This window comes from Micropterus salmoides, unplaced genomic scaffold (genome assembly GCF_014851395.1).
Source record: "Micropterus salmoides isolate LMB-PRFRI ecotype aquatic unplaced genomic scaffold, ASM1485139v1 Ms_hic_scaffold_323, whole genome shotgun sequence".
Lineage (NCBI taxonomy): Eukaryota > Metazoa > Chordata > Actinopteri > Centrarchiformes > Centrarchidae > Micropterus > Micropterus salmoides.
In genome coordinates, this window is record NW_024042518.1 from 1 (window position 1) to 26,608 (window position 26,608).

The following is a 26,608-nucleotide window of genomic DNA, read 5'->3' on the forward strand; positions in this document are numbered from 1 at the left end:
CCCTTTTTCTGTTCCTCTTCTTCCTTTGTGCCTCCCTCTAGTTCTCCTTCCCTTTCGCCTCTATTGTTGTCCTCCTCCTGTCTTGCAGGGCGCAGGGCAGACAGTTTGCCAGAAGAGGACAGCAGCAAGACAGCAGAGAGGACAGCGCCCGCACCGACGTCCAGCTCTCGAGCTCGCTGCCCTTCCTCATCCTCTTCCTCCTCTCTCCTGTCTCCTGGCTCGGGGAGAAGTACACAGCACCCTCCTCCTGGCTCGGCATCAGCACAGCCCTTTCCAGATTGTTCCGACTTACCATCCCTCCATTACCCAACTCATTCCAGTTTCTATTAGTCATTATTCCACTGATTTTGTCATAGTAGTCACTGCTTAGATTCCCACTTTCGTTCTCGTCAAAGTTTGATGCATATATGTCACTGTCTGACTCAACCAGCATGTCTGAAATGTCAAATTCAAACTCTTTACCCTGCTCATCTTTGTCCCCTACTGGCTGCAGGAAGCCCAGGTCTAGGTTGACTCTGATCCAACCAGATCCTCTTGCCAGCCTCCTGGTCCCTCTGCCTCCACCTCCTCCTTCTCCATCCTTCCAATCCCTGTCACTTTCACTGAGAGAGTTGGAAGTGATTGGCTGGTCTGTGCAGGCTGAAACCAGTAGTTCTGCACGCAGTAAAGGCCCACCTCCGTCACCCTGGGCAATGATACGTTGGCTGGAGCCGGGCGTCACCACAATCACAGTGTCAGCCAATGAGGAGAGACGCAGGAAAAAGGGTAGATCGTTGAAGGAGGAGAGGAGGGAGGCAGTGTCGTCACTAAACTGGAGCCAGACACTGATGGATGCCTCCTGGAGAAACCCAACAGGATATAGATGGAAAGACTATATTATTGTCCTCTTAAGTGTTTCATGTTGTTAATTTATATAAATAAACAATAAACACCTTGCATGGCAACATCTGAATATGTGTGAATGGTTGAATGTGACATGTAAAGCGCTTTGAGTGGTCAGAAGACTAGAAAGTTATATGTTAGCTCCCCATGCATGCCAAAGTTAGTCATGGAGTTCAACAAGGTTCTGTGTTTGGTACAATGTCGTTGGCAGACAGAGAGTTGCTAAACTAGTGTAGAAGCAACTGCAGCTTTTGGACAAATAAACACCCGTAGACTGACTGGATTATGCTCTGACAACTACGCCGTTTACCCGAGGGAGGAGCTCAGAGTGAACGTTTAGTTAACTTTATAAAATTAGCATTTTACTTTAGTTTTTGGGAATCAAAACGTTGATTTGTCTTCACTTGAGCTTCTCAGCAGCTAGCTTCCAGTTCCACTGTTTTTGTTAGCGTCGGATGGCACCCGGAACTCTGTTGGACTACTACTTCATATTTATATACTGTGTCTCCACTGTGAGACACCAATGTGTCCTTGAGCAAGACACTTAACCCCTAGTTGCTCCAGAGGCGTGCGACCTCTGACATGTATAGCAATTTTAAGTCGCTTTGGATAAAAGCGTCAGCTAAATGAATAAATGTAAAATATAAAAAATGGACAAAACTAGACATTGCTTGGAGAAAAGAAAGCAAGGATGTTGAACTACCTGATGAGTTCAGAAAATATGTGTCTGTATCTTTATTCCAGCTACTGTTGTACTTTACTGTGAACTAGTGTTAGTGTAGCAAAGCCCTGATCGATCCAAACTCCATTAAATTTAATTTAAAAAGTTGGTGTCCTGCTGACTTGCTGACAGACCTGACAAAGTATGAATTAATATGTTTAACAAATCGGCATCATATTGAAGATATTTCGATCAGTTTGATCCGTTAATTGGAATGAAATCCCAGCAAATTATTTTTAACGAATTATTATATATTAAGTTGTGTGTGAACACTTGGCAGTTGTCTAGCGATAAAACACCCACGAGGAAAGCGTTGCAAGGATTACATTTAAGTTGTATGTGAACACACCATAAGGAGCAGAGAACATCATAGGGATGTCCCTGCCTTCTATAAAGGACCTTTTCCAGATACATTGCCTCAAGAAGGCACAGGGCACCATGAGACCCCTCACACACATCTCCACAAGCTGCTTGAAGCTGCTTGTCCCTTTGGGCTCAGGAGTCTCAAGACAAGAACTACAAGGTTCCTCAACAGCTTCTTGCCACAGGCAGTCAGACTGCTGAATAACTGCCCAATCTGACTTGCTGAACTCTGCTGCCACATGTATAGGTTTATATTGGAGGCAGACACCATCTCCACATTTAAGAGCAGGCTTAAGACTTTCCTCTTTGATAAAGCTTATAGTTAGGGCTGGCTCAGGTGAGTCCTGAACCATCCCTTAGTTATGCTGCTATAGGCCTAGACTGCCATGATGCACTGAGCTCTCTGCATCTGTATGCTTTCTTCAAACTTAATTTCTTATGCCTAATTCATATTTTCATCCATAGCACCCTAGTGGATGTCCATAGTGAGGCATATATCCTCCTCATAGCAGGTTGAATACATCTATCTCAGAGTTTCAAATGTAAAATGCTGTTGCCTTGGTGAGTAATTATTTGCAATTAAACCTCATTGACATCACGCTCACCTGGTGATGGTTGTACAGGATGTTGTAGGCTGTCACTGTTGCTGTGATGATGGAAGGGTGGGTTGGGCTGGCCATAACTGACATGCCAAGGCCGCTAACCACCTGTACAGACAGGTCCCCTGGGGTAACAGGGTTAGAGGTCACAGTGATGTCACATCTGCCCAGCACACCATCCCACTGCTCAGAGATAACCTGAGAGAAACAGAGAGAGAGAGAGAGAGAGAGAGAGAGTGAGAGAGAGAGTGAGAGAGTTCATCATGCTCAGTAAGTGAACATGTCCAACTGAACTGATGTACAACCATCACCTACATAAAGTGATGTCTTTCCGGGTTGTAAACCAATCAGGTTGGCTTGTGTGCCAAGGGAAGCCACTCGAGGGTCATCTACTCTCAACCAGTTATGGACCAGGTCTGTAACATCCACAAACCAATCAGATGAGCCCAGTAGGTGTGTGGTTCTGCCGTGGGAGTCTTGAGCTGTGAACTGAGTCAAAACTTGTACTGAGGTACGCTGATACACCGGCACACACCTAAGGAGACAAGACACAAAGAACTAGCCTAACTAACATATTTCTGTGAGATAATACACAAATACACATGATGATGCTTGTGTTACCAATATAGCTGAGAATCTATCAAAACTTATGCATAGTAACCTTGGATCTCTGAATTTAGCTGCATTCACAGCTTTAACAGGCCTTAAAGGTTTCTTGTGGAGTTCCTGACCTCTAGTAGCACTATGGAGTAGTTTTTCTATGAGTGGGTCCCTGTTTTATTTATCTCATGGATTTAACCCTTGGTATTACAGTAGTTTTTTACAATTGCTAACAAGCATTTTTCAGTACTGAGTTTACTTTTTCAAAACTCTTCACCCTGTGGTCTGTACCAACACACAGCTTGCACAAGTTAATTTCACACCCAAAATGCACCTAAACTACCAAAACACTGCATGCTTGTTTCAATATCAAATAATTTTACAAAAACACCAGCAGTAGTTCTCTCCAACAGCAGCACTTTGTCACTCATAACACAATTACCTAAAAAACACTAACAACAGGTAGCATTACAGTAGATGCATCATTCTATTGGAATCTTTGAAGTAGTAAATAATTTTGTGTTCTTTATTTTTTTGGTTGTGTGTATGTATATTTTTATTTTTTATTGTTGACAGTATATGAAATGTGTACATTGTCTTATTTTACAGTAAATAAAGTTCCCATAATGAAATGCAGTAAGAATGTTAAGTTCCATGCTGATAGAACACAAGAGTCCAGTAAGACCAGAGGAGGACTACGTGTATACAGTGGAGTGAACAAGCATTTGCCCCTTCCTGATTTCTTATTTTTTTCATTTTTGTCACACTGAAATGTTTCAGATAATCAAATACATTGAAATATTAAACAAAGATAACACAAGTAAACACAAAATGCAGTTTTTAAATTAGCCCTGTGTGAAAACGTTGATGTATGATTGAACATACATCAACTGTGGTTTATCACATGTTTGGAAAGCTGAGTTCAGTTTCTCTAGCCACACCCAGGCCTGATTACTGCTACACTTGTTCTCAATCAAGACATCACTTAAATAAGACCTGCCTGACAAATCGAAGAAGACCAAAAGATCCTCACAAGCTAGTCATCATATTGCGATCCAAAGAAATTCAGGAACAAATGAGAAACTGAGTAATTGAGATTTATCAGTCTGGAAAAGGTTATAAAGCCATTTCTAAAGCTTTGGGACTCCAGCAAACCACAGTGTATCACAGTATCATATTATCCATCCATCCATCCATCATCAACCGCTTATCCTGCGTACAGGGTCGTGGGGGGCTGGAGCCAATCCCAGCTTACACTGGGCGAAAGGCGAGGTTCACCCTGGACAGGTCGCCAGTCCATCGCAGGGCCACACATAGACAGACACCCACTCACACCAATTAACCTAGGCTGCATGTCTTCGACCAATTGACCTTCGAACAATTTGGAATGTCCTGAAAAAGAAAGAAACTACTGGTGTACTGAGCAACAGACGTCCAACAGACAACCAAGGAAAACAACAGTAGTTGATGACAGAAATATCAGGGGGCAGGGCTGAAGGTATCACAATCCACTGTTGGAAGAAGACTCAGAGAGCAGAAATATAGAGGCCACACCACAAGATGCAAACCACTCATCAGCCAAAGAAATTTGCAAAATGAGCCGCAAAAGTTCTGGAAAATCTTATGGACTGATGAGACCAAGATTAATCTCTAGCAAAGTGATGGAAAGGCCAAAGTGTGGAGAAAGAAAGGAACTGCTTATGATCTGAAGCATACAAGCTCAGTTAGATGTGTAAATGCTCCGTATTTGTATAGCGCCTTTCTAGTCTTTTTCGACCACTCAAAGCACTTTTACACTACATCTGCATTCACACACTGAGCCTAAGTGCTTAAACAGAAACTAACATTCACACACGGCCCACACATTCATACACTGGCGGAACAGCCACCAGGGGAAATTCGGGATTCAGTATCTTGCCCAAGGACACTTCGACACGCAACCAGGGGGAGCCAGGGATTGAACTGCCAACCTTCCGATTAACGGCCAACCCGCTCTACCTCCTGAGCCACAGCCACCCAGGATCTTTCCTGGTATGTGAATACCAGGAAATAAAAGCTGAAATTCTGAACTCTTGTCTCATACTCATCTTTTGATCTTAAACCCAAATGTCTTCAGTGAACAACAAAAACAAATACGTTACAATACTTTTGGAGGGGACTGTACTAGTAAGATCTAATAGCACAGCCGGGACTGGGATTGCTTTGTGTGAAGGGATGACAGAGCCAGGCAGCGTTCGTTGGAGGAGTGTAGTGGCAGAGAAGAAACGTAAACTTGTATTATGGAGTGCAGATCCAGTAGTCACTCTGTGTGCAAGCATTAGTGACTTGAATCTGAATTGAACTCAGGAGAGAGCTGGCAGTCAGGTGGATTTCCGGTGTAAGAAAGGAAATTTGTGAGCACATGATAGCAAGGTAGAGAAGGAGGAGACCCACACATTTAATTATGGCTTTTGTGGAGCTTTTTCATTCACCGCGGCTCCGTCTACAGCAGAACTGTGACAACAGCTGCTCTAGAGTGACGTCAAAGTTGCATCAATTTCAACCTGAGTGTCCAGACTCAGGTCGCATTTAAAAAGATCCGATCAGTATTGGATATGGACCACATATGAAAGTGGCCCAAATCTGAACTGGAAAAGATCAGATTCCGTGTGACTTGGCCTGTTCGCACTGTCACATAAAGATTAGATCTGAGTCAAATATGGGAAAAAAAAAACTACAGTCTGAACGTAGCCTTTGAGTCACTGATATTGTACTGATTTCTGTGACTGTATTTGTAAAAGCTGTTTTTTATTGGATTATGGTGTAAACATAGGCAGATGACTCTTCCCAGTAGCGACCACCAGTGGGCAGCATCCTTTCTGCCACTAGGTCAAACTACCCCCTGTGAATATGGTAGATACACCCTGTACTTACTTGTTTAGGTTTTTGCAGATTAGAGAGCACACGTTAAAGACGCCAAAGTGTTTGAAGACGGTAATGAAGTAAGATAAATGAAACTGCACATCTAGTCCTAACACCCTTGGGAAGCAGAATGAGGTGTGTATAGTTTATTTGTATATTTGCGGGTGCTGTGGGAGTGAAATTGTTCATGTTGCTTATTGCTGAAACGTTGTTTGACAGTGATGAAGAGCTATTTAGATTTGAATTATTATTTAGCTGTGTGGTTTAAAAATGGTAATGGTAGTCTAATTGGTGTATTTAATTAGGGTTATTTTTGTTGCATTTGATTTGATTTTAACTTAGGAGATATGTTTATAAAAGTATTCGGTACATGTGTTCACTGCTGTATGTTTCTTTGTTATACTGTGTGTTTCTTTGTTATACTGTATTGTGTTTCTTGTACTTTGTTATGTGTTTTACACTTTCTGCAGCACAATTTGCCCACTTGGGACAAATAATAAATTGAATTGTATTGAATTGAAGGTTGGTGGCTCGATCCCTGGCTCCTCCAGTCTGCATGTCGAAGTATCCTTGGGCAAGATACTGAACCCCAAATTGCTCCCGATGGCTGTGTGTGAATGTGTATGAATAATTAAGTTTCTGATGAGCAGTTTGCATTGCAGTCTCTTCCATCAGTGTATGAATGTGAAGTGGTCTGAAGACTAGAAAGGCGCTACAGTCTATTTTCCATTTAGTAAAGTAATGTTTCTCCTACACTGTTGTAGGTTGGAAAGTCTAAATAAGACACATTGTGGCTGTCCGTCTACCCTTCCTCTGTGAAGTGGTTCCAGCCATTGATGGCATTGAGAACGGGGTCTGCCAAGGTCACTCGCAGGGGAACTGAAGGAGCCCACACCTCCAGACACACAGAGCCACTGAGCTCTCCCAGTAGAAACTCCACCATTGCACAGGTGTTACCCAACCCTGATTCACTGCCGTCCACAAAGATGGTGGAGCAATCGCTGGACACCTGTAGTTAGGATGGAGACAGACAGAGAACAAGATGGAGAAGACTGCAATTACACTGGTGATTAAGTAATATGGTATACTTTATTGTCACATAGACATAGTAAAAAAAAATTTCTGCATTTAACCCATGTAACTGGTCAAAGTAAATCCCACGCACACACGGAGAACATCCAAACTCCACATATAAAGGCCAGGACAACAGGGGTTTGAACCCACAGCCTTCTTACTGTGAGGGCACAGTGCTAGTAAGTTTAATTCTCCCTAACAGTTATTATTTTATTAGCTATTGTTTTTATTTCAGTTAGCTAAAGTGTTTTTTTTCACACCCAGTGCTACTTTAGTTTTACTAAAAAAATTTTATTTTAGTTTTAAAAATCACCTTTCTAATTACATGTCACATGGGCTACTTTTATTTTGAAGGTTTTACCGGTAACTGTATCTTCCATAAAAGGAATAGACCACGTGACTTCCGTTTTTGGTTTATAACAAAAAACGAATTGACTGAAGTTCACAGACTCTCTTCATTCTTTGTTCAAAAAGAAATAACAATAAAATGAAAAACGGGCCGATTTTAATTGTTTTTTTGATTCTGACACCAAAAATGGTTATTTGGTTTTTGAAACAAAAAACAGATATAAACGGTAATTTCATTTTAGAATTACAAACGAATTACGGATTATCCAGAGATACCCAGACCCAGAACGTGCACGGACCTTTCTGACCCAAACAGCTGAGCTCCAGTGGTGCAGTTCTAACACTGCTGTCAGCTTCTAGCAGCTCTGACAACAAACTCACATCAGAAATGTCCTGTGTCTTGCAAGTGAAGAGAATCCATACCAGTTTTTCCATACAACATTTATTCAACATATATAGCACATACATACTTTCAGTGGCATTATTTAAAATGTTCTGGCTGTACAACAGTATGCTTAAAACTTTTCATTTCAAGCAACAAAAACTACCTTGGTATGTGGCCTTCTTAATTTCTAATAGTGTCCCTCAAAGTGTTGACCTCAGACTCCACACCTGTTATTGAAAGAAATGCTGACCACCCAGTGTTCAACAATGATCAACAATCAGGGCCACAGTGCTCACTTTGTAGGTGTGGGCATACTGTAGTTGCTGAGGCCCAGCAGGTCTTCTGGCTGGCAGCTTTTCTGCACAACACAGCTTCAACTTTTAAAGGGTTTCCTCATCTAGGCCTATGTGTGTTTTTTTGAATAATATATACATAAATGCCAATTTGTTTTTACTCATAGGGGAGGAGCTGCTATCATAAAACATAGGAGGGAAGAACTGCTCGGTCAGGTCAAAGTTTAACTAAAAAGCCAAAGTAGTCTTTTTCTTGAATTTTGAGGACCTCGTAAAATGTTCTTACCTCATGGCTTCACAGTCAATGTTCTGCAGCCATAGATTGTACATTCAATGCCTTTGAACGCATGTATGTGCTATATATGTTGAATAAATGTTGTATGGAAAGACTTGTATGGATTCTCTTCTTGCATGACACAATGGGAGTGTTGTACAGTGAGGAAAATAAGTATTTGAACAGCCTGCTATTTTGCAAGTTCTCCCACTTAGAAATCATGGAGGGGTCTGAAATTGTCATCGTAGGTGCATGTCCACTGTGAGAGACATAATCTAAAAAAAATAATCCAGAAATCACGATGTATAATTTTTTAACTATTTATTTGTATGATACAGCTGCAAATAAGTATTTGAACACCTGTCTATCAGCTAGAATTCTGACTCTCAAAGACCTGTTAGTCTGCCTTCAAAATGTCCACCTCCACTCCATTTATTATCCTAAATTAGATGCACCTGTTTGAGGTCGTTAGCTGCATAAAGACACCTGTCCACCCCATACAATCAGTAAGAATCCAACTACTAACATGGCCAAGACCAAAGAGCTGTCCAAAGACACTAGAGACAAAATTGTACACCTCCACAAGGCTGGAAAGGGCTACGGGGAAATTGCCAAGCAGCTTGGTGAAAAAAGGTCCACTGTTGGAGCAATCATTAGAAAATGGAAGACCCCTCCATGATTTCTAAGTGGGAGAACTTGCAAAATAGCAGGGTGTTCAAATACTTATTTTCCTCACTGTATGTTACACACTGGAATGTGTATGGAGAAGAAAGATTCACACAGTATATAGCACACTGGTAAATCATTCTTTTGGCCAGATGGCCTACATTAGGACATTTCTGAGGTGAGTTTGTTGTCAGAGCTGCTGAGAAGCTGACAGCAGAGTTAGAACCAGGTTAGAACAGAAGGGCATGCAGGTTTAACTCTGGGCTGAGGGTGAATGATGAAGATGATAACTAGGTTGCAAATAAGACAAAAATATCAAAAACCAAATGAAATTAACAACAACAAATGCATCTATATCAGTAATCTGGATTCAAAACGTTTACACAGCACAGACCTTCATTTAAATCCTGCCACCTGCTGGTAGAAAGGGGAAACAGCTTGGTTCATTACGGGGAAACCACATTAAATATGAATTTAATATTAAAAATATAGCGCTGACAATAACAACTCTGCACACACAATAATTTCTTAGGTTAACCTATATTAACCTACCAACTGTACTGCACCAAGCAATGTGCTTAAAAAACTCTGACTCTCACTGTTACTAACTTATTTCTCAAAGTCCAGGTTTATTTATTTATTTATTTTTATCTAACATCACCGTGGTATAACGTTAGTGCTGCATAATGTTACAGATCTGACCGTTTTACAGGCTTGGCTTTTATTTTAACATGTTTACCATTACTTCCGGGTCACCTGGCCCACCTGCCTTTATTTTCTTAATGTCTATCTTCAAACGGAGAAATAAAAATAGGAATTTCAAAAAACCAAAATCGGACCATTATTTGAACAGCTTTTTTTTTCTCGTTTCTTCGTCTTGGTTTGAAACGACAAACGAAAAAAGGTGGTTTTCTCGTTTGTTTGTTTCATCATTCAAACGAAAAAATAAACTATCAGAACGTACTCGGACCTTGCACTTATGCATAGGGATATGGAAGTTCTACAGCTGAGAAAATGTAGTTCCAAGGGAAAGGGCTGTCTGACAGCAAGGTAAAGCGCTGAAAATATTCAACACTGAAACTGATTCCTGTGGGGCTCTTTTCAAGTGGCTAAAACACGTTAGCTGCTGACCCTGTCCACAGCAGTACGTTGCTTCTGTGCCGGAACAACTCTCTCCTTCTCCAAACTGGGATGTGCCAACGCCGTCTACTACAGGTGATACACTGACTGTGTATAAGTACCTCATACAGCCCCAACTATACCTTTTAAATCTATTAACAGATTTTTTTAATGTTTGACTGTGTTGCACCTTGACAGTATTCTCGTTGGTAGAGTGGCACGTGACTGCAGACGTGACATCTGACATCTTCCCATCACGACTTATGGCCAGTACAATGACAGGAAGTGACACCGGCTGGTTGGTCAGTATGGCTGTGTTGATGATGGTGTTACTCTGAGGATCAGAAAACACACAATCACTATGATGTTTAAACAAATAAGAATAGATGGAGATTATAATAATTATGATTTTTGGGTTGGGATTGAATAAATGAATTAAGTACCTCTGTAATGGGAGCGATGCCAAAGATGTGTCGATCAGTGAATGAGAACATGCTTGTTGCAGCCCCATGTGGTGATATGGGGTTACTACGCCCAGAGTACTCCACCCACCAGTTTGCAGACACCGTCATGGCAATACCAAAACTCTGCCTCAGGCCATCGACTGATAGACACACCACCTGCTGGAGAAGAGTGGGACTGCAGGGCGACAGAGATCAGAGAATCTGTGGGCCCTATTTTAACGATGTAAGCGCACAGCATAAAGCACGTGGCGCAGTTGCGTTTGGGGCGTGTCCAACCCAAATTCTGCTAGTTAAACCGTGGACAAAAGGATCAGCGCACCAGGCACATGGTTCAAAAGGCTTGTTCTTAGTCTATGAATTAGTCATGGGTGTGTTTTGGGTGTAACATGCAATACACCAATCAGAGAGTCATCTCCCATTCCCTTTAAAAGCCAGGTGTTCTTGTACCTTGGAGAATTGCTATTATAATGGCGGATGAATGGCGCATTGTTAAAACCATCAATTGACTGATTGCATTGCAGACTCACAGCACAGCACCACAAAAGTGGAGTTGACATAATATAAAAACTGTCTCTGATTATGTAGCCTGATGTTACTCTGAAGCTCTGTGATTTATCAGTGAAGTGTCGGAGCTCCAGTCTGTTAACAGGCAGACAGACACTGTCTCCTCACTGCACTACATTATTATAAACTATAATGAACCAGTCGTGGGTCACATCTCTCCCCTGCATTGGTTTCATTATTTTGTGTTTTATTGCGGTATCAGTGTTGTCTTTTCAGTATCAGTATTTACTTTCATGATTCGAGAAGCTGCTGTCAGTCATTAAAATTGCTTCCATAAAATCACAGCGATGAATGTGGGACATTAATGCAGCAAAACAAAAAAACTTTTGTCATAAATGTGAGTTGACTGGACAGAGAAAACTCTCCTGAGGACACAGAATTCAACTTTTAGCTTTTGAAATAATTTAGACGCTCTTTAGAGTTTAGGAATGATCAGGAGGACTGCTGCTTTACTCCAAAAAGTTTGACTATATGAATCTGGACTGTGAGTAAGACCTTTTGGATGTGTAGAAGAACACAGAACAGGCATTGACATTAGATCCTGACCGATCCTGTCGGCGTGTCGGGAGATTTTAATGACCCATGAGAATGAGAATGACCCATGGGCACAGGCACTTGAAGGAGTAAAGGAGACCGTGGCCAATGCCAGGCAGAGGAGGAGGTGTGAGACAGCGAAGCAGAGGGACAAAGTGACAGGGCTGAGTGAGAAAGTGAGCAGGAGGAGAGTGGAGGTGAAGTGGTAAGTACGGAGTAGCTTGACCTCTAGGTAGGGAGCAGGGAGGAGGGTCATTTACACTGGGGACACTGGGGACATGTAGGTTACCCACCCCATTTTGAAAGCATTTGTTAAGCTTACACCAAGAAATGTTAATTAACAAATAAAAATGCTATGAAAAAGGTTTATTTGTACAGTAGGCCTGCAATGCAATGGAAATATAGAAGAAACCTGTGTTATCCCAAAAAAGTAACATAGGCTAAAAACAATAATAAGCTACTGATTACTACATTGTACTCTATTATATTTTTAGATTCTGAATTGTCACCTGCCACCTGAATTTTGTGCTTCCCTGGTGCAGAAAATGTCTCCAGAAAATGTCCCCAGAATGCAGGACATTAAGTGTTTAATACTCAAAATCTTCTCGGGGAGGACCACCAGACCCCCTTTTAACTATTTCTTCAATACATTTTTTTTCTAAATAGTAGGCATATTAAAATATATTCTTGTCTTTTTGTCATGGCCCCAATCTTGTGCAATGTTAGGAAGGATGGTGTGTTGGTGAGGGGTGTCCGACCGATTTTGGTGAGCCACCTGGGCCAAAAATGCCAGGGCCAATTTTTTGTTTTTTTGTTTTTAGTAAATATGATCACTGTGCAATGGCATTTGATTTAGGCTTTGTCTGTCCTGTGTTGTGGGGACAGCCCAGCTGACGGTGAGTGTCCTGGTTTTACTTTTTTTTCTCACTTTATTTCACCCATTGTTTTGCTCTGCCTGCCTCCCTGTGTTCTCCTCTTCTCTCCCTCGGCTCCTGAGCCCAGCCAACTACCTACACCTGCACCTCATCAGCCACCTCGTCAGCCTGCCACACCTGCCAGTAATCAACCTCATCCCAGCCTGTATTTCAACCCCGGTTCTCCACTCCACCCTCGTCATCCGTTCAGTCGGCTGGGCTCATCCTCCGGTCCTCACCTCTCGGGCTTCCTCCACTGCGCCCTCACTGCTCCTCCCTGCTCCTCGCCTCACCACCCGTGCCTCGCCCGCTCCTTGGTCCTCCGTGCCCGCGTCCCCTGGCGTCCACCTCTCCTCCCTCACCTCTTCCTTAGCCCCCCCGTGAACCCTCAATAAAACCTCCTTCACTCTGAGTGCTGCGTTTGGGTCCTTTCTGTCCCGTCCCCTAACATCCTGTTGCAAACTGTTCTACAATAAGGGAAATCAAATCAAAAGGATGCCATTCACCTTAAGTCATGTTGAAGCATTAATAATTCTACTGTCCTGTCCTACACATGAAGGAATTGTTTTACTCATTCCACCTTTCCTCGAGAAGGTCAAAACGTCCCTACTTTTTCACTTTCTGGATTGTCAGTTTCTGGAAGTTACAGAACCTGCTGGATGCATGCCCCCAAAATGTAGTTGTTCAAAAGGTGTGGGAGCAGGGGGTTTCAGAACACTGGTACTTCTTTAAACACACCTTTGGTTGTTTGAATGGTAAAATGTGTTAAAACACTTTTGATGGCTTCAGCATTTTGCATCTTTTGGTGTGTAATAGCTTTCACTACTTGAGGTGTTGTGCACAGTTATCGCTAGATTAGCTGAATGGACTTTCTCCCTTTGCCACAGTCACAGTGAACTGAGATTAAGTCACACTCTTGACCTACTTGTTTGTGTGCTTGAGTGTGCTCTGTTTGTGGCAAAGGATGGACAAAACATCATGTTTGGAGCGTTGGCTTCTCTCCAGGGTCACTGCCCACAGGTCGGAGGTCAGAGTTCTCTGGGCCACCATTGACACCAAGCCCTTCCTCATCTTCAGCCTAAAGACACACAGATTGTCAGTGTAAAACTAAGAGTTTGTTGGCAGTGAGTAATACAGAGTGTAATACAAGACAGCATTTTAAGAGCGTGAAAGTAATGTTATACTGACTACATTTTGTGTCTACCTTAAGACAACAAACTCAGCACTGAAGTTGGCTCTCAGATTCACAGACACCCTGATTGGCTGTCCTATCAGGGCCGGGCCCTTGTGGTGGCGAATCACGACATGGGAGTCCAAGACAAGCTCTTCCTCTTCCTGCCCATTCAAACAGGTTTCCTCTTCTTTAGTCCGGCTCTGTTTTCTTTCCTTGTCCTTCTCCTCCTTCTCCAGTGTCAATGCTTTGATATGGAAGAGCTGCCTCTGGGACTGAGCCACTCTGTCCTCTACACATCTGGAAGAATGATCAAAGGGTACAAGGAGAATGACAGATGTTGGGGAATGACACACAGAAATGAATTGAACTGCAAAGAAAACACTAAAAAGAGTCTCTTTACATGTTTACATTCTCTGTAACATACCCTAGTGGTGTCAGCTGTAGGTCGTCCACTGTGTTGATGAAGGAGTAGTAAAATTGTATTTGGTTTCTCACAGGGCCCCGTTGGTATCTGAGAGCCCGTGGAACATTCCTCTGGGTATCCGGATCAACACCTGTATGGTCTCTGAATAAAAGCGTAAATTAATCTTTAAGGCTCTATTCTGCTCCATTTGTGGCCAAGTTTCATTCACAAACATGTTATCCACAAATAAAAAGAGGAATTTCACACTGCAAGTCAGCAGGCTGTTATTCATGTTGGCGGTAACGACACCTGATTATGCCAGTCGGAGGTCACTAAAATTAATGTTGAGTGTGTACAAATGCAAAGACAATGTATCCGTAGTTTTCTCTGGACCCCTGCCAAATCTGACCAGTGATGACATGTATAGCCGCATGTCATCATTCCATTACTGGCTGTCGAGGTGGTGTCCAGCAAACTGTGTGGCCTTTGTAGATCATTGGCGGACTTTCTGGAGAAGACCTGGTCTGATTAGGAGAGAAAGCATACATTCCACTTTGGATGGAGCAGCTTGGATTTAATATCAGATTCATTTATTTTGTCTCAATGAAATCTTCGACTCTAGCCTACTAATCAACTCTAAGCCTAAACTAAATTATAGCTCTTTTGAAAGCCTTGTTCTTAGTCTTTCACACCCAACCTGGAAAACACTGCAGCCAAGCTCTGGCAGCCGTAACACGCACACACGCTCCACTGTGAGTCCGGCGTTAGGACCATGTTAGAAAGTTAGCTCCATGATATAATAATAATAATAACTTAGATTTTTATAGTAACTTTAAAGGGACCCAAGGACGCTTTACACTTCACACATAAAGAAAGACACACACATGCAAAAAAGGTAACTAATGATTATAGTTCTTCGTACAGAGCTGGATTTTTAGCATTTTTTAAGTGTCCAGATAGGGAGCGTTGCATCTCTGAAGGGATAGAGTACCAAAGGTTGGGTGCTGCAACACTAAAAGCTCTGTCACCAAAAGTCCAATGGATGGCCAGTAGAGAATGCTTATGTCCAAGGGCCCAGATTTTTCTGCTACTCCCTGCCAAAATGACACCCAGGTTGCAAACTTTTGAGGATAGGGAGATGGAGCAACCATCTACATTGAGATCTACGACCCTCTGGAGCAGCGGCTTGGGAGCCACTAACATTAGCTCTGTCTTACTGCTGTTGAGTTTTAGTAGGTTATATGACATCCAAGTTTTTATTTCATTAAGCCAGTCAATAAGTGACAGAAGGGGGAGCTGCGTGGATGGTTTGAGCATAACACTGGAAACTGAGGCTGTAGTGGCCTATTATCTGGCCAAGGTTGAGCATGTAGATGGTGAACAGGAGTCTAAACATAGAGCCTTGAGGCACACCTTGTTTGACTGTGGCAGGAGAGAACCGGAGTTGCTGAAGGTGATGAACTGTTTCCTATTGGAAAGGATTAAATGGAGCCAGGAGAGTGCAGGAGAATGAGGATGCTTATGTGGCTGGAATCAGTGCCGATGAGGAGGTTATTGTTAGTTATAATGAGGGCGGTCTCACTACTATGGTGTGTTCTGAAGCCAGATTGAAGGGGTTTATAAAGGTCATAGTGGGACATGTGCTAATTAAGTTGGGTGGTGACTACCCTTTCCAGGATTTTACTGAGGAAGGGAAGGTTGGAGATCGGAAGGTAGTTTTGAGGTCATCTGGGTCCAGACTGGGCTCTCTGAGAATAGGGTTGACAGCAACCTTATGTGGGTGGGATGTGAGTAGAGGGTGCGGGGTAGGAGGCAGTAGTTTTTGGTGGATAGAGTTCACTTTGGCCTGGAAGAAGTGCAGGAATTTGGGGACAGAGTAGCAGGATTATGATGGAGAAGAGAATTCTGGGTTGCTTTTGCTGGTTACCAATGAAGGTGGAGTTTTGTGTTCTGGCCTTGGAGGGAGCTTATTTATAGGTCCTTACATGGTCTTTAAAGGCCTCAAAGTGGACAGTGAGGCCAGATTTTATATGGAGTCTCTCCAGTTGTCGACCAGTGGCCTTCGTGGAGCATTGTTAGCCCCTAAACTCGCAAATTAAAGCAAACATTGTGGAAACTTGAAACGAAATGCCGTCAAATTCCATCAACCATCGATCTTTTGATCTGGCAATATAGTCTTAAAACATAGGAAGGCCCTTCTCATTTTTAATATAGGGGGGGAAAAAGAGGTATTCCAGGATTCTTTTCATCAACATTAGCCAGGCTGACAGAAAGTCTTTTGTTTCCTCCTTCCCTGTGTTTTCTGTCTATTCTCTCTGGGCCTTTCTCATTCCCAAATTTTCACCTCCTCGACTCCTCAATCCTCGACTCCTCGAGGCGCATTTTAGTCTCGCCCACCCGAGATGCGAGCTCGAGGAGTCAAGGAGGAGACGCGAGGAGAGCGGGGTCGAGGAAACGGGCATTTAACAAAATGAGATGTCCTTTCCTCGGAGCCGTCATTTTAAAGCGACGTCCATTAAATATGACCTATTGCACAGCAGCATCATCTGTCCACTGTTTGATCTGTGATCTCTGTCAGAGCAGCAGACCAGCTTTTGGCACTAAAAGCTACAGATCATTTCTTCACAATCCAGAAACATGTCTGTTAACATTATAACATGTAGAAACATCTCAAGGTTACAATAAACATTATCTGTTGAAAACAGTCAGATTACAGCAGCCTGATCATTCACTAGGCTACACAGCAGACTAGACCTACCACTTTTTTGTGGTGCGCCTTTTGTCTGTAAACAGGAGATCATTACAGCCCTCAGCTTGATGAGATGAGCATTTCATCATCAGTCCCTTTACAAAATGACACAGTAGCCTAACATTTATCTCATATAGCCCCAATTACAGCTGTCATCGCAGGACTGTACTGTTGGAATAACGTTTTGTCACAATTATTGCAGCTGAATTGGTGTGATGCGCGGATCAGCTTGGACATTAATGGAACTTATATAGGCCTATACGCATAAATCATCCACCTGCCCCCCACCAACTAATTATTTTATCAGATTTAGAGACCAGCATCTGCATGGACGTTTTACCCCCACCTCCACCGGTCCCTGTAGCTTTCCAGGCGATTTCTTTCTTGTGTGTTATATTGATGTATGACTGTTTTCTTTAATGATTTACTTTGCTGATTAGAATGGCTGCTGTCAGTCATTTAAACATTTCCATCCGTGCAATAATCTCACAGCAAATATCCTGGGACAAAACAGAAAAAACCTGCAGTAATAAACTTGACAGGACAAAGAGAGGAAACAGAATTAAACTTTCAGCTTCTATAATCCACGTTTAGACTCTGATGGAGCTCAGGGTTGATCAGGAGGACGTCTGCTTTACTCCAAACTGTATGAATGTGTAGAAGAACACAGAACATGAATTCCGATGCTGTCGGTGTGTCGGGGGGATTATTATTATTAATTTATGTTGCTGTGGCTCATGCATAAATGCGCACAGTGTCACTGGGGAGACGCCTCGTCCAGCCGCTATTTACTGTTCATTTTTACAATCCTGCATGACATTCAACAATAACAACATCAGTGATATCAAAGTGAAATGACATTAGGAATGCGGTTAGAAAAGCGCTTTATGAGGCGCTACACAAACGGTGAAGGGCGGAGAGCGCATTTGATTCTTTTTAATAGGCTTAACTGATACAACTTATGAATACAACAGGAACACTGCAGCGTCCTGCTCTGGCTGTGAATTGGTCCAGCTGCTCTTGTAAACATCACAGTGGCTGAAAAGACTTCTGCAAAGGATACACCGATGTATCCTCGCTTATAGCTCCTCCAGCAAGCCTTCTCGCTCCTCGCTCCTCGATGTGCATTTTAAGAATTGAGATGTCCTTCAAGATGGATTGATTACCGGGTCACACGCTCGATGATTGAGGAGTCGAGGAGACAGAAATTTGGGAAATGAGAAAGGCCCTCTGTCTCTCTCTGTGTTGGTCTGGGCGTGGCTACACTCTCTGGCTCCTGCTGCCAAGCTTCAGTTACACACTTGATCCTCATTCCACTAATCAAGCTCCTGCACAGTTCTTTGCCAGATTGTCAGTTAACCACACGTGGTATATGCATCAAAGCCTACTCTTGACTCAAGTAAGCTTCTTTGTGCTTTCTGTGTGCTCCTTGGATTCACCCTGTGTTTTTCTGGGCTCAGGATCACCTTAACTCTGGAGACCCTGCTGAACAGCTCTCTGCTCACACCTAGCCAGGATAAACCCCCTCCATGCTCGCCACTCTGTTGCACATTTCAATAAAATCGTTTGTTATCTCTAAACTCAGGAACCTTGGAAACAGCTGTAAAGCCTGATGTATGTTTGGACTGCTTTGTTTCCCTCAATCTTTACTAACTACTTCAATAATTTCTTCATCTAAACCATCAACCTGTCTCATAGACCCCATCCCGACTAGGCTGCATAAAGAAGTTTTACCCTTAGTCAGCACTTCTATACTAGATATGATCAATCTATCTTTATCAACAGGCTATGTACCACAGTACTTTAAAGTAGCTGTAATTAAACCTCTTCTGAAAAAGCCCAAACTTGATCCGGATGTTTTAGCCAACTATAGACCTATATCTAAACTTCCATTTCTCTCTAAGATCCTGGAGAAAGCAGTCGCCAAACAGTTGTGTGAGTTTCTACATAGCAATAGTTTTTTTGAGGATTTTCAGTCAGGATTTAGTCAGGAGTTTATCATAGCATAGAGAGAGCACAGGACTTGTCTCTGTACTGGTTTTATTAGATCTTAGCGCTGCATTTAATACCATTGACTATCAGATCCTATTACAGAGACTGGAACATTTAAGTGGCATTAAAGGAAAATCTCTAAGATGGTTGAAGTCCTATTTATCAGATAAATCTCTGTGTGTACATGTTAAACCTGATTGACCAGTAAATTTGTAATGTTACACTCGGATAAAACTGAAATGTGCCCAAGCACCTCCATGACACATTATCTGCATATAGTTACACTGGATGTAATTGCCCTGGCCTCCAGCCCCACTGTGAGGAATTATCTTTGATCAGGACATGTCCTTTGACTGTCACATTAAACAAATTTGAAGGACTGCCTTTTTTCACCTACGTGATATTGCAAGAATAAGGAACATCTTGTCTAAAAATGCAGAAAAACTGGTCCATGAATTTGTTACTTCTAGGCTTGATATATTAATATTATACTAACAGTACACTATTAGTTGAACATTATACTCTTTATTTAATTTTAGATTATTATACTAATACACTCATTTATACTAGTTAGTAACTCCTCCATGTTATGGATAGAGCCTCTGCAGTGGACAGATGTAGATTTTGCCAGAGCCAGGACACTTAAATGTGTTCTCTCATTACACCATATACGGTATCTCACAAAAGTGAGTACATCCCTAACATTCTTGTAAATATTTCATTATATCTTTTCATGTGACAAATTGAAAAAATGACACTTTGCTACAATGTAAAGTAGTGAGTGTACAGCTGTATAACTGTAATTTTTCTGTCCCCTCAAATTAACACATCACACAGCCATTAATGTCTAAAGTGTGTGGCTACCATTATTTTCCAGCACTGCCTTAACTCTCTTGGGCATGGAGTTCACCAGAGCTTCACAGGTTGCCACTGGAGTCCTCTTCCACTCCTCCATGGCGACATCACGAGCTGGTGGATGTTAGAGACCTTGCGCTCCTCCACCTTCCATTTGAGGATGCCCCACAAATGCCCAATAGGCTGGAGACATGCTTGGCCAGTCCATCACCTTTACCCTCAGCTCCTTTTAGCAAGGCAGTGGTCGTCTTGGAGGAGTGTTTGGGGTTGTTTATCATGTTGGAATAATGCCCTGCAGCACAGTCTCCGAAGGGAGGGGATCATGCTCTGCTTCAGTATGTCAGTACATGTTGGCAGTCATGGTTCCCTCAATAAACTGTAGCTCACCAGCGCCGGTAGCACTCAGACAGTCCAAGACCATAACACTCCCACCACCATGCTTGTCTGTAGACAAGACACACTTGTCTTTGTACTCCTACCCTAGTTGCTGTCACACATGTCTCCATGTGCATGAGTCCTCCATGCACGCCAAAGTTAGTCATGGAGTTCCACAAGGATCTGTCCTCGGACCAATCCTCTTCACTTTATATATGCTTCCTTTAGGCAATATTATCAGGAAATATTCCATAAACTTTCATTGTTATGCAGATGATACTCAGTTATATCTATCGATCAAGCCAGATGAAACTAATCAGGTAGCTAAACTTCAAATGTGCCTTCAGGATGTTAAAACCTGGATGACCTGTAATTTTCTCATGTTAAACTCAGAAAACTGAAGTTATTGTTCTGGGGCCCAAGCACCTCCGTGACGCATTATGTAAAGAAATAGTTTCCCTTGATGGCATCGCCCTGGCCTCCAGCACCACTGTGAGGAATCTTGGAGTTATCTTTGATCAGGACATGTCGTTTAACTCTCACATTAAGGAAATTTCAAGGACACCTACGTAATATTGCGAAAATCAGGAACATCCTGTCTAAAAATGATGCAGAAAAACTAGTCCATGCATTTGTTACTTCTAGGCTGGATTACTGCAATTCTCTATTATCAGGCTGCTCGAAAAAGTCCATAAAGACTCTTCAGCTAATCCAGTATGCTGCAGCACGTGTTCTGAAAAGAGATCATATTTCTCTGCATTGGCTTCCAGTAAAATCCAGAATAGAATTTAAAATCATTCTTCTTACCTACAAAGCTCTTAATGGTCAGGAACCATCCTATCTTAAAGAGCTCATAGTACCTTACTACCCCACCAGAGCACTGCGCTCCCAGAATGCAGGGTTACTTGTGGTTCCCAGAGTCTCCAAAAGTAGACTTGGAGCCAGAGCGTTCAGCTATCAAGCTCCTCTCCTGTGGAACCAGGTTCCAGTTTGGGTTCAGGAGGCAGACACCATCTCCACATTTAAGAGTAGGCTTAAGACTTTCCTCTTTGATAAAGCTTATAGTTAGGGCTGGCTCAGGCGAGTCCTGAACCATCCCTTAGTTATGCTGCTATAGGCCTAGACTGCTGGGGGATTTCCCATTATGTGTTTGCTACAACTATTGTTACTAGTCCTATTGATATTATTGTAATTATAATCATTAACATTACGATTATTATCATTAATACTACTATAAATATCTGTACCATTTTTCATTTAGTCTATACCAACATCACCATCCCTGTCTGTACCTCTGTGTGTATACTGTGTAGGCTGCCTTCTATCCCTCTCTCTCTGTTCCTGTCTTGCCCTCTCTCTGTCTCTCTATTTATATCGCTATTTCCTATTATTATTATGTCTTATGCATTGTTTTAATCTTTAACCTGTTCTTTTTATTATTATTATCATCATTCTAGTCTGTCCACATGTGTAGGTTTAGGTCAGGGATGTGGAGTTGTTTTCTGCTGGGACCAATTCAATTCAATTCAATTTTCAATTCAATTTTATTTATATAGCGCCAAATCACAACAACAGTTATCTCACAGCGCTTTTCATAAAAGAGCAGGTCTAGACCATACTCTGTGATGATATTTACAGAAGCCCAACAGTTCCCACCAAGAGCAAGCACTAGGCGACAGAGGCAAGGAAAAACTTCCTTTTAAGAGGCAGAAACCTCCAGCAGAACCATGGCTCAGGGTGGGCGGCCATCTGCCTCGACTGGTTGGGGTGAGAGAGAGAGAGAGAGAGAAAGAGAGAGAAGAGAGAGAGAGAGAGAGAAGAGAAAGAGAGGGGATGTAAGGAGAGAGAGAGGGGGGGAGGCAGCCTACACAATATACACACAGAGGTACAGACAGTAAAGGTAATGTTGCTATAGACTAAATGAAAAATGGTACAGATATTTATAATAGTGTTAATGGTAACCATCGTAATGTTAATGATTATAATAACAATAATAACAATAAGACTAGCAACAATAGTCGTTGCAGTAGAGGGTGCCGAGCAGGAACACGGGGGCAGCAGGTGACCCGCAGCCACAGATCCAGACTCCACAGCTCCAGAGCCAGAAAACCTGTAGGAAGTGATAGGAGGGAGGAGAGACGAGAAAGCACAAGACTACCAGAAAGGGGAGAAGTTGTGTTAGTAACATGCAATAATGGGATAAGGTTGCATACAGAGGGAGAGAAAGTAGAGGAGAGAGGAGCTCAGTGCATCATGGGAAATCCCCCGGCAGTCTAGGCCTATAGCAGCATAACTAAGGGATGGTTCAGGACTACCTGAGCCAGCCCTAACTATAAGCTTTATCAAAGAGGAAAGTCTTAAGCCTACTCTTAAATGTGGAGATGGTGTCTGCCTCCTGAACCCAAACTGGAACATGGTTCCACAGGAGAGGAGCTTGATAGCTGAACACTCTGGCTCCAAGTCTACTTTTGGAGACTCTAGGAACCACAAGTAACCCTGCATTCTGGGAACGCAGTGCTCTGGTGGGGTAGTAAGGTACTATGAGCTCTTTAAGATAAGATGGTGCCTGACCATTAAGAGCTTTGTAGGTGAAGAATGATTTTAAATTCTATTCTGGATTTTACTGGAAGCCAATGCAAAGAAGCTAAAACAGGAGAAATATGATCTCTTTTCCTGGTTCCTGTCAGAACACGTGCTGCAGCATTCTGGATCAGCTGAAGAGTCTTAACGGACTTTTTCGAGCAGCCTGATAATAATAATTGCAGTAATCCAGCCTAGAAGTAACAAATGCATGGACTAGTTTTTCTGCATCATTTTTAGACAGGATGTTCCTGATTTTCGCAATATTACGTAGGTGAAAAAAGGCGGTCCTTGAAATTTGCTTAATGTGAGACTTAAACGACATGTCCTGATCAAAGATAACTCCAAGATTCCTCACAGTGGTGCTGGAGGCCAAGGCGATGCCATCCAGGGAAAACTATATCTTTAGATAATGCGTCACGGAGGTGCTTAGGCCCCAGAGCAATAACTTCAGTTTTATCTGAGTTTAACATGAGAAAATTACAGGTCATCCAGGTTTAACATCCTGAAGGCACATTGAAGTTTAGCTACCTGATTAGTTTCATCTGGCTTGATCGATAGATATAACTGAGTATCATCTGCATAACAATGAAAGCTTATGGAATGTTTCCTGATAATATTGCCTAAAGGAAGCATATAAAGTGAAGAGGATTGGTCCAAGGACAGATCCTTGAGGAACTCCATGAGTAACTTTGGCGTGCATGGAGGACTCATCGTTAACATGTACAAACTGAAATCGATCTGATAAATAGGACTTAAACCAGCTTAGAGCGGTTCCTTTAATGCCAATGAAATATTCCAGTCTCTGCAATAGGATCTGATGGTCAATGGTATCAAATGCAGCACTAAGATCTAATAAACCAGTACAGAGACAAGTCCTTTGTCTGATGCAATAAGGAGGTCATTAGTAATTTTCACCAGTGCTGTCTCTGTGCTATGATGACTGTAAATCCTGACTGAAAATCCTCAAATAAACTATTGCTGTAGAAAGTCACACAGCTGATTAGCAACTGCTTTCTCCAGAACCTTAGAGAGAAATGGAAGGTTAGATATAGGTCTATAGTTGGCTAAAACATCCGGATCAAGTTTGGGCTTTTTCAGAAGAGGTTTAATTACAGCTACTTTAAAGTACTGTGGTACATAGCCATTCATATCTATTATAGAGGTGCTGACTAAGGGTTAGGGAATTTAGTTGGTAAAGATTGAGGGAAGCAAAACAGTCTAAACATGTATCTGGTTCTACAGCTGTTTCTAAGGTTCCTGAGTTAAGAGATAAGTCGGTGCCAATTGAGGGCAGGTCTTGGTGAATTTTGTCTCTAATAGCTAGAATTTTATCATTAAAGAAGCTCATGAAATCGTAACTACTGAGAGCTATGGGAATACTTGGCTCAATAGAGCTGTGACTCTCTGTCAGCCTGGCTACAGTGCTGAAAAGAAACCTGGGGTTGTTCCTATTTTCCTCTATTAATGACGAGTAGTACTGCTCTGGCATTACGGAGGGCCTTCCTATAAGTTTTAAGACTATCTTGCCAAATTAAACGAGAATTTTCCACTTTGGTGGAACGCCAATTCCTCTCAAGTTTCCGTGATATTTGCTTTAATTTGCGAGTTTCAGTATTATACCATGGAGCTAACCGTCTTTGTTTGTTGTTGACCAGTCAAGGTTGGTAGAGGATCTTTTGTTCCCCAAAACATAGAAACCCAGACTGTGTAAATGATTATGCAGCCCTTTGCTCTGGGCCAGACGTTAGTGACTGTCTTAGGAGACAGAACCTCTGGTCCAGCTGATTTGTGTTGCAGCACTTCTCTGTTTATTCTCTTTTGTTAAATAAATTCTTAAAAGACAACGGTTTGTCGTAACTCAATTATTTGCGCAACCTCTCACCAGGAAACGGATTTCCACGACAGAGGGGACAACAAATTTACACCGTTATACCAGCTGTACACTCACTACTTTACATTGTTGCAAAATGTAATTTCTTCAGTGTTGTCACATGAAAAAAGATAATCACAAATTTACAAAATGTGAGGGGAGTACTCACTTTTATGAGATACTATATACAACACACACTTTTTAATCAGTTCTCTGTTCATCTTATGCCATGTTGCTCACCTGAAAGTTTCACTGTCACTGATGAAATCAGTCACCTGCTATTACTGCTTTTGTACACCCAACTTCCCCTAGGTAAAAAGTTATTGTCACTCCCTGCTGTGCTGAGCTTGATGTTTCCTCGTGGGGATTAATGAGGTCAAAGCTTAGTGACCCATCAGAAACACATGTACATTTTCATAATAATGCATTTTAAGTAAGTTGGCTGACTGAAATGAATGAGTGACCTCATGAACCTCACCTCAGAAGGAGAAGTCGCATGCTGATGGTTGACAGAGTTGCTGTGATGATATCTGCCCCGCTGTCGTTCCCGCTTCTGCACCTGGTGACGAGGGTGGATGTTACCGTGCCGCTTGTCAAAATCCTGATGTGATTGGTTGCCATGTTGATCCTTGAACCAGTCTCTGGGCAGTGTCAGAGTTACCAAGCACAGCCCTAGAGGAGGCTGGAAAACAGGACAGACATGGATAGACAGATTAAAGGGAAAAAAAAAGCGAAAAGGAGGAGTATGAAAGACAGAGGGAAAACACTAAGTTCAGAGAGAAACTGGTCTTCACCTGTGTGATACAGGAGCCCTTGTGCTCCTCTGTCTCTTTAAAGGCATGCAAGGTGATACAGGTCCCTCGGGTGCTGGTATCGCCCCGCTTGTGGAACAGCATCCTCACCCTAAACCTCTCCTGCCCTCCCTCATCCCTCTCTCTCTCCACATGCTCTGACAGAAGAGAGGCAGACATAAGGGGAGAAAGAGAGGACAGGCTCTGATACGCGCTGTGGAGGGAGAAAGACTCTATGAAGCATGTTGGCTTTAGAAATCATACATTGCAATCTTCAGCCAACTCATCCACACATCTCATCTGTCCACTCCTCTCCTCTTACCTGTGTAACTGAGTAAGAGCCAAATGAAGCCTGGAGGACTGGTCTGGGGCCCTGGCCAGGTGGGGACACCAAGAACAGGCTCTGGGAGAAGGAAAAGGGGCTGGAGTTTGAGAAAAGAGGTCCCAGTTCTGTTTGGAACAGAGGAAGGTACTGCCAAGAAGGAGGGATGACCGACATGTGGACTGGCAGGGAGAGGGGCACAGGAGGCTGCAAGAAGGATGCAGGGACTGAGGGAATAAAAAAGGAAAGAGGTGGAGTTTCAGAGATCAATGTGGATTAGAAAGTCAAAAAAATCCCCCTCTACTAGTTCATCTGCTGAATGGGGAAAGTTTCTCTGTAGGAGATATCTTGTCTCAAATACATGAGACGTCCACCCTACTGTGACTCTTATGGACCACAGACAAAAAATTCAATTACCATAGCAAAGACTCACCTACTATGAGAATCCACAAGAGCAGCAGCATGCTAATGCCTCTTCTGCACCACCGCACCCGCCCCGCTGACACCTGTCATACCTACAGACCGAATGCAACACAGTATCATGTGACAACCAGTCCGCTGTGAATGAAGTCAGTATGAAACTACCATAGACTGTATATAAAAATGGACGTAGCGTCCGTGATGTCACCCATAGCGTTCTAAAGAGCCGTTTTGAAGCTCAAAGTTGTCTGAGCTGGCCTGCGCCATCTTGGCAGTGTCACACCTGGATACCCATAAATGGGTAAAGAGGTGGGTCGTGGGTGGAGATGAGCTGACGAGTTGCTGAAACCATGCCTGCCTAGCTCGACTGACG

The 26,608-nt window shown here is 42.6% G+C and overlaps 1 protein-coding gene across 1 annotated transcript; it reads right to left on the minus strand.

Annotated features, from left to right (window-relative positions):
- Nucleotides 1-37: 37 nt before the first annotated feature.
- LOC119884161 (transmembrane protein 132C-like) lies at nt 38-26,279 on the minus strand. Its single transcript, XM_038694622.1, has 15 exons — nt 26,249-26,279; nt 25,802-26,042; nt 25,497-25,695; nt 25,214-25,384; nt 19,951-19,959; nt 18,685-18,695; nt 14,300-14,440; nt 13,906-14,157; nt 13,627-13,779; nt 10,669-10,864; nt 10,416-10,559; nt 6,873-7,075; nt 2,881-3,100; nt 2,572-2,763; nt 38-838 (listed from the first exon to the last, which is right to left on the minus strand). The coding sequence occupies exons 1-15, from the start codon at nt 26,277-26,279 to the stop codon at nt 38-40; spliced, it is 2,964 nt and encodes a 987-aa protein (XP_038550550.1).
- Nucleotides 26,280-26,608: the final 329 nt, after the last annotated feature.